Consider the following 17,935-nt stretch of genomic DNA (forward strand, 5'->3'; position numbering starts at 1 on the left):
CAAGCGGCATTTCTCTTGTTTTGCCGATCTATAAATTGTAATGATTATCAATGGAAATATTTTTTCATCAGTTTGTGTATGTAGGTGAAGTCGACATTGGCTGAGATTTAGCAATAAAAATCTAATTCTTCCAGGCCTATTCTTCCTTGCCTACAGTGGTCACCAGCGGACGTTTAAGAAGGAATTAATGTTTGATTGGAAGAAGCTGAACACCTCTTATGTGTTTTGTAATGTAGTTGCACTCTGTAAAGAGAGTGTCTTTGCTATGCTTTGGGAAGGACTATGAAAGCCTACCTTTCGCAAAGCTGTAATTAATGAGTTGTTTGGTACTCGGACACAGTTTTGATGCAGTCGCTTCCTATGGTCCTTGCTAATTTTGTAGAGTAAACAGTGCATCATGGAATATTTATGTGTCCTCTATGATAGAACATCTCAAAGCCAAAGAGATCCGCAATTGCATTTTTTTAATGTACTTTTGCTTGGTTTCAGAAGTATCGACAGCTGGGGCGCATGGCATGGGAAGCACCACCGCCAGCACCCCTCTTCTCCTCACTGCCACAAGCACCAGGCGCACCACCACCACCTCAGCCGCAGGCAGAAGGAACAGGAGCACAAGCACGTCCTCCCTGGTGGTAGATGTCCCCAGTGAAATGACTACACCCCTTCCACCTGCCTCCTCCCAGCTCCCCGCTGTAGGGGCAGAGAGCTGTGATGCTGTGGAAGCCCGTGAGATCATGTGGTTTAGGACCCGGCAAGGACAGATGGCAAAGCAGCCCTGCCCTATGGGAACAGTAGGTGAGCCCCATTGAATTGGCCTGAGCAAGCCATGTGCGGATGCTGGGTGGTGATGTTGGCCTGTGATATATAGGAAGTCATAATCAATTATCTGGTGGTTCCTTCTGGCCTTTAATTCTATGACGCTCTGCCTCTGTCTCCATTTGTCTGGTTCTTTCAGTGACTTGGTCAGAGATCTGCTTGCTACTATCATTTATAACATACACACTGTCTCCTGGCAGTCAGGCAGGCCCACATGGCCTGGCACCAGTGGAATCAGCTAATGGCTATGTAGGAAGTGTGGCAGGCAGCTGAGGAATTCCCAGCTGTATGAAGGACCAGCTCCTGAATATGCCGAGCACTCCCTGCAAGATCCTGAACACCTTCAACTCCCAGTGAAAAGAGTGGGAGGGGAGGCTGCCCAGGATCTGGCAATATCAGGCCTTGGTGCCCCAAGGGAAATGCCCTGTTGAGTACATTATGCAATACACTGTATTATCTTTGTTCTGTATATGGATGAGCAGTGCCTGGGCTGATGGATGAGGTTTTGGTTGTTCGAAGTTTATCCTAAGTCTTATCGTTTGCCGTGGTGTGATTTTGGCTGTTTCAATTGATATCATTTTAAAGATTGTGGCCAAGATTCTCAAATTGGGGTGCAGAAAGTTGGGCTCCGTGATCCATAGCTAGGCACCTAACTGGAAGTGGCTGATTTTTCAGAAATACCACACAATTCCAGCACCCGCTGAAGTTCCTGGGGAAGGAAAGGCAGATTTCTCCCGTCAAATACATACAGGAGAGCTGGCCAAAAAATGGGGAAAAAAATTTGAAAAGTCAAAATTCAAAATTATTTTTTTCTCCAACATGTCAAACAACTGGATTTGATTTTTTTTCCCGCCAAAATGTTTAAGAAAAATGTGTCTGTTTTTTGGTGAAAATGTTCAGGAGGTTTTTAGCCAGTTCTAGTCAGGGCCGGATTAATCTTTTGTGGGCCCCACCCCTACCCGAGGCCCTGCCCACGCTCTACCCTGAGGCCGCGCCCCTTTACAACCTCTTTGCCCAAAGACCCCACCTGTGCTCTGCCTCGAGGCCCTGCCCCTGCTCACACAGTGGGGAGTGGGCAGAGAGGGAGTGGGAGTGGGAGTATACCCCGTATGCTTTAGCCATTAGCCTTGTAACCAGAGACTGTGGGTTCAAGTCCTGTCTGGGGTGAAAAGCTACTCTCTTTTTTGGAGGGAATGAGCAACAGGGGATGGATCACTTGATGATTACCTGTTCTGTTCATTCCCCCTGGGGCACCTGGCATTGGCCACTGTTGGAAGACAAGATACTGGGCTAGATGGACCTTTGGTCTGACCCATTATGACATTTCTTATGTTCTTATTAGAGAAGCAAGCAGCAGGCGGGGCCTCACCAAGGAAGAGGCCGAGTGGAGGTGGAGCGAGCAGACAGGGCCGCTTCTGAGCATTGCCCCAGCGCCACAGTTCCTTCGGTGCCATTGTAAATCTGGAACTGGTTCTAGTATCCAGTTTTGAGAACCCGTATACCGATAAAATATGAGGAAGGTGGAGGGAATTCACTAAAGAGCAACAAAAAATTAATACAGCTTTGGAAGAAGTGCAGAAAAATTTAAAGGCGCAAAATACGTTAGGTCTTAATTTTCCAGTGCCGTGCATCTTGTATCATCATTTACATACGTATGCGCTGCTTCTGAGCCTTCTTTCACACCAGGTGAAGTCAATAGCGTAAAATACATATAAACCCCGTGTTCGTGAGAAGAGACTTGGACCCAGTGAGTGCAGAGCGGGTATAAAATAGTACTTCTGGTGCCTTTTAGAGGCACTTTATGCAGATGTAAATGATTACGCAAAGTTTAGGTCATTGGAGGATCAGGCCCATTGCTCAGCTGTATGATGACCAAGGGGAGAATACAATAATCATCTATAAAGTCCTGGTCATAAAATAAAGGAAAGAAAGGAAGCAAAAGAAAAGTTAGGCTGAATATCAGGAGCCATTTCCTAACAACAAGATCTATGAGGCAGTGAAATAGTCTTTATAGGGAATCTGTATGCCCCCATTGCATGAGTTATAGAAAACTAGATTGGATGAAGTATTTTGGAATATGGAAAAATTCCCCGCAGGCAGGAGATGGTCCAGAGAGGCCAATAGACCTTTCCTAGCTCTAATTTCTGTGATTCATATGATTCATTAAAGCTGCCATGTGTTGTCAGTACACTGGTTCCTGCTCCCTTTGAAGACATCAGCAAAACACTCTTTGACTTTAATGGGAGTAACATCAGGCCCCATATCTCATTTACTTCCCTATTGAAAAGTTTGGCTCTTCAGTGCAGAGCACCTTATGGGATGCAGGCTCTTTAATCTACATCTCTGCTTCCTTGCTTTCTAAAGCTGTCTCGCTGAACCATTGAAACTGAGTTTCTCTTTGTCTGTAAGCTCCTGGTATATTTTGCTGTCTTTTTCAGGAGAGTGTTTAGGAAGTATTTGCTAAGCAGCTTCTCCCCTAAAGTCCCTTTTGTCACTATGTGTGTGGTGGTGGGGATCGGGGGAGTGTGAGTTATTGCATCTTATTTGAATTGCATTGCATCTTATTTGTAGCTATTAAACTTGGTGTGTTTCCATCCATGTGGTTCCAGGGCTTCACAGTGCAGCAGAATCTTCATAAAATGGCAGGGGAGGGGGATGGTGAGTCTGAGGGACTGATCGGGGGGGGGGGGGGGCAAAGCAAAGATAAAGGCTTGCCTGTTGGTTAGGGCAGTAGCCTAGGACTTGTGGGACCCAGGTTCACTTTCCTTCTCTGTCACAGGCTCCCTGTGTTACCTTGGACAAGTCACGTAGTCTGTCTGTGCCTCGGTTCCTTATCTGTGAAATGGAGATAATGGTACTTCCCTACTTCCCAGAGGCATTGTGAGGATAAATGCATTAAAGATTGTGAGGTGCTTGGATACTATAGTAATGTGGGCCAGGCATATCGTCCCATTGAGGTCCTCAAAACATAGCTTACATGGGTTGCAAATGTTGGGTACACGTTCTCTCATTATGAAATGATTGAAGCCTGTGAAAATAGACCCAGGCTAATTGATGCATTTGGTAGCAGATAATACAGAGTCCTTCCTGTGTTGTCTTTTTAGGTGTTTCAACTTTCCTGTGTCTCGCTCCTGATGGGATCTGGGACCCACAAGGGCCGGACCTCAGCAACTGCTCTTCTCCTTGGGTCAACCACATCACACAGAAGGTAAAGTTCTACTTCCAAAGAACCTTCATTGAGCCTGCATGCGGGGGTTTTGTCAATTACATTGCATCATATTTATATGGCACCTCTGATACCAAAGGTGACAAAGGAAACAGTGCTTAAACCAAAACATAACAATAACCAAAAGACGTGGCGGCCACGCCAACAACTTGTGATGCCCTGGCGCAAATGTAAGCCATCCTTGGGATGGAATGGGGTGGAGCAGGAATTTTAAAGGCCTGGTGTCTGTAGCACTGGGAGGATGGGGAGAGACAGAGAGAGTTGGAAATAAGATTTAAACTAACACAGCCAATTAGAAAAGGGAGGGGAGAGGAGAAACCTTGAGTTTGAGGGGGAAAAGTGATTCAAGAATGTTGAAAATATGAGATTATCAAGAAAGGGATCTTTTTCCCTCGTGTCTCCTAAAGATGTTTCTGGTTCTTTGTAACCATAGAATAATCCTGTAATGAAATCTTTCCTGATGACACAATTGCACAGTACAATTGGGTTTCCATATTGTAGACTGGCTTGCTATTTTTAATTTCTCTTAAAGCATGGAAAGCCTAGTCCCTGTGAACGTTTCTGGTGCTTACATTTTGGCCCCCAGTGCAGTCTAACAAAGGCTTTTGTTACTTTTGATCAGACTTTCCACAGCATGAAAAACTACAGAGAGAATAGTTAATGGGGATGTAAAACCAGCATCCCAGAGAAAAGGGAACTAGGAACCGGAGTATATTGGATTAGCCAATGGACAACCTAACCCCTATCTTTTGACAAAGTCATTTGTTGAATGTTTTGTAGCTCTTCATCATTTATCAGTGTTAAAAGCACATTAACATGTGACAATAAAAGCTCTCTGACTCAGAAATGAACAGGCCCACTTTGGCTGCAATACACCGAACATTTTTGTTACCAGTGCTCAGTGGTGCTGTCAGCTGAATGCATTACAAATGGAGACCAGACGTGCGTTTACACCACAGAGTCTGCGAGCTGAATCCTTCTTATAGCAATTGATGTGAATTTATTCACTCCTTATGACTAAGTAAAAGTGCCCTGGTATGACAACTAGCTGTGCTGCTGTGTGTCTGAAAGGTTGCTCTTTCGAGTAGGCCTTGCAAATGAACACTATGGGGAGACCCTGCAGGAAACAGCATTTCTCTGTCTCTCTCTCTCTCTCTCTTCCCCCACCCCCCTTTTTTTAACTACCTTGAGGTTCAGTAACCTGGCCAGACTATTAACACAGCCACCCCCATAGATGGCATGACAGATAAGCTGTATATATTTGTATCCCCTCCTTAAAACGTGGCAGGATAATGATTAGCACCGAACTGCTCTGTACACTGCAAACATTGGGAGCGTGGTGCCCCTTGACTTTATTGCAGCACGGCCCGTACAGAAGGCTGGGTAACTCTCTCATGATATGATCAGACTTGCTGATTAATAAAGACTCTGTTTGCTGCCATTAGCAGCTGTGCGGTTTTTATTTTATTACCCACTGACTTATCCCAGAGGGGTTAATATTACTCATGCTAGTCATAATTCATCTCGGCAGCTGGGAGACCGCTTGCAGCTCGCTGAAGATGGCTGGGCCATTCGCCGTTACCAAGGGGGGAATAATAACCTGTACTGATGAGATCCCCCTCAAGGATAGGCTTATTTTATTTCACACCCCAGATGTCATTTGGGCAGTAGAGTTGTTCCATTTCATTTGTGAGGTGCTTTCAAAGCAGGCTGAAAATTAAGGGCCAGATTTTCAAAAGCCCTCAGCACTGACAACTGGGCTTGGGTTTCCCAAAGCCACCTGCATCCAAACAGCTCCACTCTTCTTCATGGGAGCTTAGCGCTTTGGAAGACTTGTTGACTTCATTGGGTGCCTAAGTGGGAGCTGAGCTCTTTTGAAAATCCAGCCATGTAGGGTCCTGATCTGAAATCCACTGCGGTCCGTGGAAAAACTGCCATCGACTCCAAAGGGCTGTGGCCCTGGTTTAGGTGTCTAAGTGGGCACTGCTGGGCTCTTTTGCTAACCTGGCTATAAAGGCCCAGCCACCTTGCTGCTCGGAATGCCTTAGCCTCTTGGATAAACCTCGCCGTAGTTATTCATGGCTTGCGTGTGTGTGTGTGTGTGAGAGAGAGAGAGAGAATTCCAGGGATAAAATCCAGAAGGGCTGTTTGCTAGGTGTGAGGGGCGGATGGGGAGGAGCCACTGCCAGCTTTCTGCTGCATGTCTCCAAATCTGCGAAGGAGCATTTCATCTCCAGAGGCCACCCAGGGCCTTCCTTTGCCTGCTTTCCAACACGGCTGCTGTCCAAGCTCCTTTCTAGGAGCCCAGGGATATGGGCAAGGGGAGGAGCAGGCCACGGGAACTGAAGCAAACTCCACTGCAGTGACAGGGAGACTTTCATATTGCACAGCTGGCTCACCTCCCTACATTCACCGATTGATCTCCACGGTTCTGTTCTCCCCTCTGCTGCTCATGCCAGAGACGTGGGGGGAGCAGCACTGCTTGAAGGAGGTGGCAGCATTGGGAGAGATACTCCTTTGGCATAGAGGGGCTCTGCCTGCATGCTTCCTCTTCCCGGCCCTCAGGTTCCTGTCTCGTCAGAGTTCCTCCTACTGTTGTCTCCAGGATCTGGGCTGTAGAGGCAGAGGGCGGGAGTCCCCCATACAGCATTCAGTGAAACCGTTAAGGGCTTTAGTCGATCAGGACTCTTAATTTTGTGTCCCTAAAAATAAGCTGGCACCCACACAATAAAAAAGCATCATTGACTCCTTATGCTTCTTTTAGGAGCATTTGCTCTTACTATGCACCAGCCATTCACCCACACAGAGCATGGTATTAAAAGTTTTACAATCCTGTATTAGCTGCCATTACAATCATTGTGCTTGATGGGGATTCGGAATGGATATCCACCTCAGCAATTCATTGGCCTCCTGACATTTCCTGTAACTCGATTGTTGGTGCCTACAATGCCCTCATAACACAGCAGGAGAATAAACTTGCCAAGTGTATTGAGTTATGCACTGCTACATGTAGTAAGAGGCAGCAAAAAGGTCATTTTTGGATCCGTTGCATTGTCCTGATTTTGAGGTCATGTTATCAGCTTTACGCTGTTTGTTTTACCGCTTGCTTTCATCAGTCACAGCCTTTCCACCCAGTGTGTGATTTCTCTGAAGATGTCCCGGCGGCCGTTTTAGTTGTGGGTGCTGTCTGGGAGAACAACTGTCGTCTTATCTCATCTTCTAGCCTTGTGAAAAAACAGCCTCCTTTGCATCAGAATATGCAGGGCCGTTCCTCTTAGATAGGAGCGGGAAGTAAACAAGCAGGAAGCCAAAAAATGAATAAATAAAATACATTTAAATACAATTAACCCCCCCCCCGGTACACAGCTTGCTTGTTCATATTACTGTGTGCCAAACACGAAGACAGACAAAGATTTGTGTGTCACCTTAACAGTGACATCAGTGCAGAAGCCTAGGGGACCAATGCAGCAAGAAAGAGGCACTTTCCTGAGCAAGGGAGATCATGCAGGGACTGGGGGTAGGCATTTTTATTTGTCATGTAATGTACTCAATACATTTCATAATTATACAAATTTCATTACATTTTTTGAATAAAATATTTCAATTTGATTTTCATTGTTCCTTCACCTCTGGCCAATCTAAAGTGTCTGTCTGTGGTATTTGTCAGTCTATCAACCAGTTTGCATGTGTGTGTGTAGGTGGGTAGGTATATCATATCTATCATTATCTATGCCAGGGTTTCAAACTCATTTTTGGAGAAGGCCAAATTCCATTTTGTAACCTGGGCTGAGGTCTGAACTTGGGCACCTTTGCTACCCTTAGAGGATCTCCCATAGGTATCAAGAGGGGGTTTCACAAAGATAAAGAGTAGCTTGTGACCCTGGGGAAGGTTTTCAGATTCACCTAAGTGATGCTGGAGCCCATGTCATATTAATTTTTAATTCCTTAGCTACTTTTGAAAATCCCCTGCTTAATGTGGTAAGTAAAGCCATGGAGGAGTTTGAAGTTGGCTCTTAAGTCCATGTTCAGGCATCTTGGCCAAAGTGCTGAGCAGCCAGTGGCTCTGAATAAAGTTGGTGAGAAGCTCAATACCTTGTAAATGTTGTTACTGACTTAGGAGCCTAAGTGAAGATTTCCAAGTTCAACTTTAGGTTCCTAGTTTGGAAAATCCCAGCTAAACCTTTACTATCATCTTCATTATTAGGAGTTATGGCCTATTCAGCCTCGCTCACCTTAAGACAACAGCTGTTTCTGTCCTTTCTCCATCCTCCTTTCTCTGTCTCCATCCCCCATCTCTCTCTTTGTTTGTCTCTCTTAATTTTCTTCTCTCTGCATCTCCTTCCCTGCAACTGCTCCCAGTCCCCACCTGCATGGGCTTCTCACCCAGCCTGTTCCCTGGTCCAGCTGATAAAATGATTGCTGATTAAATGGTTAATCATAGAATATCAGGGTTGGAAGGAACCTCATCCTGTTCAAAGCAAGACCAATCCCCAATTTTTGCCCCGATCCCTAAGTGGCCCCCTCAAGGATTGAACTCACAACCTTGGGTTTAGCAAGCCAATGCTCAAACCACGGATCTATCCCTCCTCCCATGATAACATGGAGAGTGTTGTCATTAGGTTTTAGAGTCAACACACACTCCAGTTATATGAACAAGGAGTGGGGGTGTCAGCATTCCCTCAGCTATTACTTGACTGTCTGCAGACTCAAGGTTACTTCTGCACTGCAAGGAAAAACCTGCGGCTTTCAGTCTCAGAGCATGGGTCAATTGACTCGCACTCATGAAGCTAAAATTAACAGTGTAGACATTTCCACTCAGTCTGGAGCCCAGGCTCTCAAACCCAGCAAAGGGAAAAGGTCTCAGAGCCCGGGCTCCAGCCCGAAGTGGGAATGTCTGTGCTGTGATTTTTATCCCCAAAGTCCAAGCCCTGCAAGCCTGTCTCAGTTGACCTAGGCTCTGAGACTCGGTATCGTGGGTTTTTCTTTGCTGTGCAGAGGTACCCAAGAAGACAATACTTGGTTCTAATTTGGAAGGTTAACTTCGCGGTCATGAGGGCTAGAAATGTATTTAAAATGAAAGCTTGTGTAGGACACATGAGTGTATCAAACAGGCTAGATGTTTGACACCTCTGATCAGCGGTGTTTGTCTTACGAAGTTATTTGTTTGTTCTGATTGTTATTGTGTAAGGCTGTGGGAGATGGCAGTAGTGGTCAATAGGTGACTGTCTTCCATAGAAGGTGGACTTTGTGACTGCTCAGCATAGTAGCTAGTTTCAGGCTGCACCTAAGTGCAAGCTCTGGTTTCCCTGCTGTTAAGATATATGTGAAGTAACCATTAGATAATGTAGTTGCTGATTACAGTTGTAAACAGAGGTGGATTCACTGAAGCATTTTAAAGACAGGTTTTGACTATATCTGACCACTGTGGATGGAGACCCGAATGATGCCAGGAAAGTGACCCTAATGTTAACTTCATGTTGTGCAGAGGCCTTATGTAGTTGTAATAGTTTCCAGTTCTTACCTGTGGATTGTTCTAATTTTGATAGAGTCCTAGCACAGCTTGAAGATTGTTGTTTGCTCTGGAAGAAAGTAAGTCATAAAAGACTCCTCTTCTGCATGAGAATGAGAACAGCAAAGATGTGGTTGAGAAGTGTTTTATAGACTGGAAGCTCAAGAGAAATTTGTGTGATGTTTATTTTTGGCTCCACTGACAGATTTCCCCATTAGAAACAGGATGGCAGTGAGCTTTGGGGAAGGAAGTTTGCTGAGAGATGGTGAGCTAACCCTAAAAACAGCCATACAAATCTGCGAAGCAATGGAACAAGCTAAACTCAGTTGCAAGCTTTCCATGAAGAGGAGAGTCAAGGAAGCACACATGAGGATATTGCTCAGAGGGACACAAAGGACAGACATGAGAAGAAAACCCATGGGGCACGCAGTCAGCACAAGGAAGAGCACAAAACCAGAAGGCAGGCTGATGGCTGTGTAGGAATTCGGGAAGTGAATATGCACATACAGACTGTCTAGTATCTGGCCAAAAGAGCAGCATTTGTTGTGAGTGTAACCAGTTTGTAAACCCATGCAGGCAAAAGGAAAATGTAAATGCTTTGAAGGAATACATTGATAACTTCAATGGTGGAACTCTGTACAGCGATTCCATATCTCAATCGCCATTGGCAAAGACTGGCCTATTACCCTTAAAGCCCAGGGAATGGAAATTGCATATAAAGTGGACGCAGGTACTGAAATCAAGGTGTTACCGGTATGATTGTGACACATTCTGACTGATAGATGCCAATTTATGCAGCAAGCAAATATCCTAAAAACACACATTGCCCTGTTTCTGCAGTGGGAAGATGCCATATCACTCTGATATATGACAAATGTTTAAAGGATTTAGGCAAATTAACAGTAACAGGGCAAGTAGCCTTAAGTCTGTGCACCTTTTTTACCATATGTGCAGCCAGCACCATTCCTGTGGCTGTGAGGAGCAACTTAACAGTGGAGGAACCTACAGACCATGGATGCATTCTGCTGGCAGTGGTTGGAAAAAACTCAGATTAGTTTTGGCAGATGTTCCTAACTCAAGAGAGTTCTTGATGGCATTTTAATGTCTTTTGACAGGCATCATTTCCAACGCCTCCATTTTGGTGTATGTTAGCCTCTGTTATATTCTACAGAATGGTGTAGCAGCTCCTGGGCTGCACAGATGCTTTTATCATTTGGGAGAACACAGAACAGGAACCCAGTGACAGGCCTGTATAAAATTCCATAGGCTGCTGGGGACAGTGCATTGAAACGGAATAAAACAAAATGCTGACTGCAAAGGAAGAGGACTTTTGTATTTGGCGGACTCATCTTCATTACAACCCAGGGACGTACTTTAACCACAGTGACCTGTGGCACCTGGAAGGATACAAACACATGTGGCCTGGAACCACTGGGCTCACTCATTAACAATATGATGGCCGTAGCAACACAACTGCAAGAAGCAGTGGCATTTCTGCCACTCGGCTCAACTCTCTCTCCACGCACACGCGCGCACACGCAAAACGGGTCGCAGAAGAATAATTTTATAAGCCCCAGTGATGCATTGAAGGTCACCAGTTATTTTAGGACTTAGAGGAAATCAAAGAGAAAAGTTTAAAATAAATTGTTTTAGATCAAAAGTGAAGAATGTGTGGAATAGCTGTTACCATTCTGCCAGGCTATTAGTTGGTATCTCAGGAGGACAAGTGGTCAGCCACCATAGTAGAATGCATAGCTCTTTGACTGCTCATCAGCGCAGAGAGTGGCAGGCACCTTTTAAAAGTACAATCTGGTCTCGGTGGTACGGGATGCATGAACAATAAGGTTAAAATAATTTAATCCTTTAATATAAATTGTCATTGCTATAATGGAAAGAACACCAGCTTATATCTCTCTTTAATTCTCTGAAGATGAGTATTTGAGCATCTTCACTCTGGTTTCATTAAATCAGACAGTTGTAGCTGTTAAATTGGTGGTAGTTATTCATTTATAAGCCAATTAATTGATGTACATGGACACAGAAGCTCTCCCTGCTATTTCTATGTTTCTACAATCCAGCGTTTAAATAGGCACCCAAAATGGGGGAACAAGAGAAATATCTGATTTTATCTCTTGGACGATAATTTGATAGTGACCCTTTCACCCTGGAGGGAATTTGTTACTTCGCCTATTCCTGCTTCTGTGCAATTTCCCTTCACCCCTACGGAGAGGAAGGAAGTACAAAGCCAGCAAGGTAAAACAGCTCAGCATGAAAGCCCAAAAAGGAAACAAATATGCCAGGGTAATGCCAGGTTCAGGTTTGGTTTCGGTGATATTGAGATTCAGGAGTCTGTTAATGATGCAGATATTAAAATCGCTAAACTTCAGTATAATCCAAATAGCCTATTTGCCGGTCCCGACTGGAGGCTCCTCTGTGGCGGCACAGGAAAGCTTTGTCCCTTGTTTGAAGCTGACACTCTTTCCCCATTGACTTTGTGTGTTTTCATGCTGCCAGTCAGAAGATGCAGTAAGCCATTAAATTCAAGCTTTAAGATTAAACAATAAAGTGATTGAGGTGAAGCACTCCCACTGTTTAATATGGCTCCCAAATTGCAGCAGTGGGCAACATATTAAACAGCTCTTCTTTTCAGCAGTGCCTTGAACGGCTGAATACGCTTCTAATTATTAAATCAAAGTTATGAAAATTGCTGTTTGTTTCCTAGTTAATGTGGGTTACAGCAGTCTCATTTTGTTCTTTTTTATGAGAAGTCAGTTTTGCTGTGGAGACCAGTAGCTGAAATGTAACTTCTTTCTTCATCATCAAGTAATCTGCTGGGTTTGAGAGCTGCTGTTATTTTGATGATAAGCCCATGCATATTTATACATTGATTGTGCCAGGGAAGGTATTGAGATGTTACCGTATGGCTGAAGAAAACAGGAATTCCATTGTGTAATTCCACTTAAGGCAGCAGCTCCTACTTTCCCACCTCCACATCTTTATTTTTGTTACAATAATTGCTGGCAAGTTTACAGTACAAAGAAATATCGTGCCCGATAGATTCCAGTACCGTGCAGTTATAGGGCCTGATTCTGCTTTCACTACACTGGTGGAAATTGGGAAGTAACTCCACTGAAGTCAATGCCGCCACACTGGCAAGAAAGCAGTGTGTGTTTAATCAGATTCAGCTCCACTGATTTTAAATGATGAACTCTCCTGTGGTGTATTCCCTGCTTGAACCTTTCTTTTGCAAAACACTTTGCTGTCTTAACTTTCTGTGCGTAGGAGGGACTGCAGAATGATTAAAATAAAATACAAAATGCTTGCATTGCTGCAGAGAAAAAATGCATCAAATTGTTAAACGTTTGCATCACCTTTTAATTCTTCTGCTCTGCCCACTCTGACACACAGTGTCTTTCACAAGAAAATGAGTAATTTAGGTCAGCATACTTGCAAACTGAATCAGATTAAAATGTTGGGGTAATTGAAGATATTTACATTCACAACAAAGATCCAGGCTGATGGTACAATGATCCTTATGTATGCATCTAATAGGAGAAAATAGGATCCTTTTCCTTCTACGCTTTTTACCACTTAGCCAGGAACAGTGAAACATCTTTCTGTTTTCTCCTGTCCTTTAACTCCTAGCTGAAGTCCGGGGAGACAGCTGCCAACATTGCCAGAGAGCTTGCAGAGCAGACGAAAAATCACTTGAACGCCGGAGACATCACATATTCAGTCCGAGCCATGGACCAACTGGTGGGCTTGCTGGATGTGCAGCTCCGAAACCTGACTCCAGGTGGGAAAGACAGTGCTGCGCGCAGTTTAAACAAGGTAAGAAGCAAAGGCCTTGGGAAGGGTGAGGAGGATAAGGAACAGTTGTGCTTTGTCTAGAGAGCTGTTAGAAGGCCTCACTATTGCCAGTGTTGGGATGTGATTCTTTCTAAGTAGATGGGAGCACATGGCTCTTTTAATTTGCAATGTATTTTTAGTCTGTTGAGTCGTGGAACAGTTGTTAATGCCTAGCTTGCTGGTAGTGTTGGAAAATGTCTACACTGGAATGCTTGAGTGCAGCTCGAGAGAAACTCTGTTGAGGCAATTGGAAATAGTCTGGATTTACACCTATGTGACTGGTAGTGGAATTTTGCCCAGTGAGTCTATTGCTGAATCTACTTGTGAAACGACCCTCGCACTCTAAACCACAAAATGAGGGATCTGGGTTTATAAAAATCCTAGCCAATGAATTTACATTGATGGGAGGAGGGGAAAGGTATTTGAAATGGCAAAGTGAATGTTAATTAGTAAAACACTTTTATTTTAAATAGCACAACCTGGCAAGGTAACTTAACATTGGACAGTTCTTTTTATGTATAACTTTTTCCAGGGCTACCTTTAGTATCATATGTTTACTGTATAGTTCCTGTGATGGCTAGATGGAAAATTATTGTTATCTTGGGAGCTGGGTGTAGATGGCAATTTAAATGTTAAAAATCAGAAAGCGGTTGATAGTTGAATTCTTAGCTGTGGAGTTCATACAAATAAATGTGCTCCTTTAAGGTGAAATCCACTCCTGTTTAAAGTGTCACCCCAGGGCTTACACATCACTTAAGTATCAGTTAAGCCCACAAAATAGGACCTATATGGAATTAAAGCGGTGGTTCATATAGACCTTGCAGTGGCTCTTAAGATAAAGAATAGATCCCCCAGTTTGACATACACAGTTATGTAGACCGTATTAGTAAAACAAGGTCCCAAATTCGGCTCTGAGTTACACCATTGGCTTTAATGGCAGAGGCATCTGTGTAACTAAGAGCAGAACTTGGTTCCAAGGTTAGATTGAGTGTGTGTGTGCGGGGGAGTGGGGGGGGGGTGTTGGAATCACAGATACACCAGATATTTTCTGTGTTTACTGTATTTTGGGATGCAAAACCACATAATACTATGAAAAGCAAAGTTATCTCTTTGATGTACATTATTATTGTTGATTTATGCTGTTTTAAGCACAAAGGATCTTTTGGATTGTTATATTTAAAACAAAAAACAACTCTAGGAGTTAAAGACCTGTGCATCCTGTGCTTTGCATGTGCTGTCAGCTGGGTTAACTTGATGCTATTAATTAATGTTGTTTCCCGCTCTCCTATAACAGTGCAGGCATTAACTGTTACAGGGACACAACAATGTGTCTTACAGACCTACTGCAAAGCTTTTAGATATGAAATTATGTTGATATCTGACAACATTGTGTAAAACTGGCAATTACTGTCACATACTAACTGGTTACATGATTCTAATTTGCTTGCTACTTTGAATATTGCTTATATTGCTTAGCTACATACAGCATCCAGTCACCTTTGCTTTGCAAAGCGTATGTTTTTAATCCTTGTCTATTTCACCTTCTGACATTTCTCCATTTCTATGAAAATTTTCTTGTAGCGAAAGAACATATCAAGACAGTGTGTTTCTCACTCTGCTTTACCTCCCTGTGATCCCCTCTAGCAGTCCCTCCCCCTCCCCCCCCCCCAGGTTTCCACAGTCAACTAGTACAAATCAATTGTGCTGCACATTAAAATTCTGGAGTGTGTGGAGTCCTGCAAATCAGTGATACGAGTCAGTGATCCAAATGACAGGCTCAGTAATTTACTTGCTCTCATTCCCTACTTACTTCTTTTGCTCTGTGTTCATTTAAGAATGCATGGATTAGTGCTGGAAGTAGTATTGGGCAAACAATAGGCAGCAGAGTCACTGCACCATTATCCCCTTTGCTGATCAAGGAAAATGCGCTGAAAAGAAAAGAAAAAGTAATTAGCAAAGAGTTTGTGTTTTGTTCTGTTTTGTCAGAGAGAGCAAAAGAAAGCAAGCACCGACCATCAAATATTCATCTAATCTTTAGGAGAAACGTTCAAGTCCACTGAAAGGACTTCGCTCAATACTTGCCCTGAAACCAGTCACCTGGGCTCTTATTTTTTTCATACAAGTTGAAGTAAAATGAATTGAAATGGAGTGGGGTGATGGTGGGGCATCTTTTTCATTTGTTAAAACGTTAACGATGTGAACATACACCAGGGAGATTTTAGCTTGTGCCAGCAGCAGCTTCATGGCCCAGTTAGCTCACAACACCCAGCACTGTGTAGGCAAGCCCAAAGATAAAATAGCCTGAAACATTCAGCCTGATTCTCATTTAACTGTAATTGACACCTCTTTAAGGGCCCTTTACACTGTCAGAGCAACGTAAAGGAGCCTTGTGCAAACAAGAATAAGGCTCGAAATCTCTGGCATTGTCTGACATGATGTGCAATGTATGATTTCAAATTTGCAAGGTAAATTTAGCTTACAGAATAGTTACAGTTTGCCTCAAGGTCTGCGGCCCTAACTAACAGCTGCTGTGGCAGAGTTTCCAGCCTGTGCTTTCCTGAAAAGAACTAACCAACTGTCTCTAGAGTCAGTACTTAACAGCATTCCACTGCTGCTTAGCTTGCATGTTCTCCTAGAAACTCATCAACAGAGAAATGATAGTTTTTGTGTAGATGTTTTCTTTATTTTTTTCCCTTGTTTTCTTCTGTCACTAACTTGTTTTTTCTATTCCGTCTTTAATCTGCTGTCTTTATGGATTCAGCTTCAGAAAAGGGAGCGCTCTTGCAGGGCCTATGTCCAGGTATTTCTAGTGTTTTTATAAATCTGTTAAGTTGTTTGACTGAATGTCTGGTGCTGTTCTTGTGTCTGTGTATCTGATCACTCTAGCCTTTGTGGGCTACAGGATAACGTTACAATCCATTGCTTACAACTTCCAGGAATGGTTGGGGCAGAAACTCACTAGAAAATTGGGGGAAAGATTGGAGAAAATTCTTTCAGCCATTTTTTGAGTTATCCAAATGGGGAAGGCAGTTTTTTTGTATATATTACTATTCATATTGTTATTATTTATTAATCATGTTTATTACTATAGTACCTAAGGGCCAGCCAAGACTGGTGCCCCACTGTGCAAGGTGCTGCACAAACTCAGGGTAGGTGATTGTCCCTTCCCTGAACAGCTTACGATATACATAGACAAAAGAGACACAAAGTAAGGGGTAGGGGTGGAGTACACCAACAGCGTGAATAAAGAGATGATGGCAATTGGCATGTTGGTTCCACTTTTCGGGGTGGGGGAGCTTGGTTTTGATTAGGAGGGCATCAGCTAAATGCAAAGGCAAGGGGGTAGGGGCACATGGCAGGGGAGAAGACGGTACGAGGGGCAGGTGTGACGTGAAGCCATGGTGAACACTGTGAGGGCATGGGAGGGTTGGAGCAAACAGACAATCAGCACAGGCTAATCACCCATCAGAACCCTAGGAAGTTCTCTGAGCATCCTGAGGTCTCTGCTTTGGCTGTTCCTGCCCCTACTGGCTGGAATTTCCAGTCAGTTCCTCTCTGATGTTCTCCTCCTTAGGCCTCATGGAGAGGTGGCGGGGAAGCACCACCTGGTGCCCCCAGAGTTCAGGTGAGGAGTCTACCTTGCACAGATCTGGGTTGGGGTGGGATTTGGGAGAGGGGTGGCTGCACTGGGTCCCATTTTAGCCCCTCCTCCCCGTGGAGCAGTCCCTGTTTTGGCTGCATCTGTTCTGCCTGTGCACACATATTTTCACTTTAGAAAAGGAAGGTAAAGCTTCTCTGCACATCATGCACTCAAAAACAACTGAATGTCACATGCAGTTTATCCTCATTAAGGAATAATCCCATGTGAGGTAGCCTGTCCCCCTTCGTGTGGCTTAAGCCCACCCTCTTTTTCTCTTCTGGGCATTTGCTTTCATCAATACTTGGAGCAGCTTCTCCTCTCGTGGTTTGGGACTTGTGTTCCTTTCTGGCTCCTGGTGCCTCCATTCAGGGGATTCCTCCCTGGGCCAGATCCCCAGGGGTGGTCTCCCTTGAGAAAATCAATGCTAATGCTACAAGCTGGCAAGGAATGTATAGTCCAGTTCCCAGGACCATAAAATTCAATAAACTTAACCCCAGCAAAGGAATGGCGTACCCAAAGTAACAGTATAAGGGAGGGTGATTTACTGAGAACAGGAAGATGGGAGCTGAGGAAAGAAAGGGTTAAGATTGACTAATAATTACCAAAAGTTTATAACTAAGCCACATCCCCACCTCCTATCTCTCCAAGACTCCTCCAAACCCAGCTCCCTGCCTGGCAACTGACCAAAGCAGATGGCGCAGGTGAGGTGGTGTGCCCTGAGATAGAGTACAGCTGTCTAGTGCAGCAGGCAATTCAGAAGCTACTCCCACCATGCAATGTGCCTGCTTAAATCAAGCTGCTCCAAATATTGGTAAGAGCAAACACGCAGAAGAGAAAAAGGGGGAGGGTTGAAGCTATACCATGGGGGAGGAGCTACACCCACTGGTATTATTCC

General features: G+C 44.1%; 1 protein-coding gene across 31 annotated transcripts in view; it reads left to right on the forward strand.

The window, feature by feature from the left end:
* Positions 1-17,935, forward strand: part of ADGRL3 (adhesion G protein-coupled receptor L3) — an 810,612-nt gene that overhangs the window by 617,973 nt on the left and 174,704 nt on the right. For 24 of the 31 annotated variants that reach the window (XM_048848457.2, XM_048848466.2, XM_048848467.2 and 21 more), the window contains 4 exons: positions 490-795; positions 3,921-4,024; positions 13,197-13,382; positions 16,162-16,200. In XM_048848457.2, the coding sequence (XP_048704414.1) occupies positions 490-795; positions 3,921-4,024; positions 13,197-13,382; positions 16,162-16,200 (635 nt within the window). The remainder of the gene's footprint in view (positions 1-489; positions 796-3,920; positions 4,025-13,196; positions 13,383-16,161; positions 16,201-17,935) is intronic. The other 7 variants (XM_048848445.2, XM_048848452.2, XM_048848454.2 and 4 more) reach the window with 3 other exon arrangements.

Source organism: Caretta caretta, chromosome 4 (genome assembly GCF_965140235.1).
Source record: "Caretta caretta isolate rCarCar2 chromosome 4, rCarCar1.hap1, whole genome shotgun sequence".
NCBI lineage: Eukaryota > Metazoa > Chordata > Testudines > Cheloniidae > Caretta > Caretta caretta.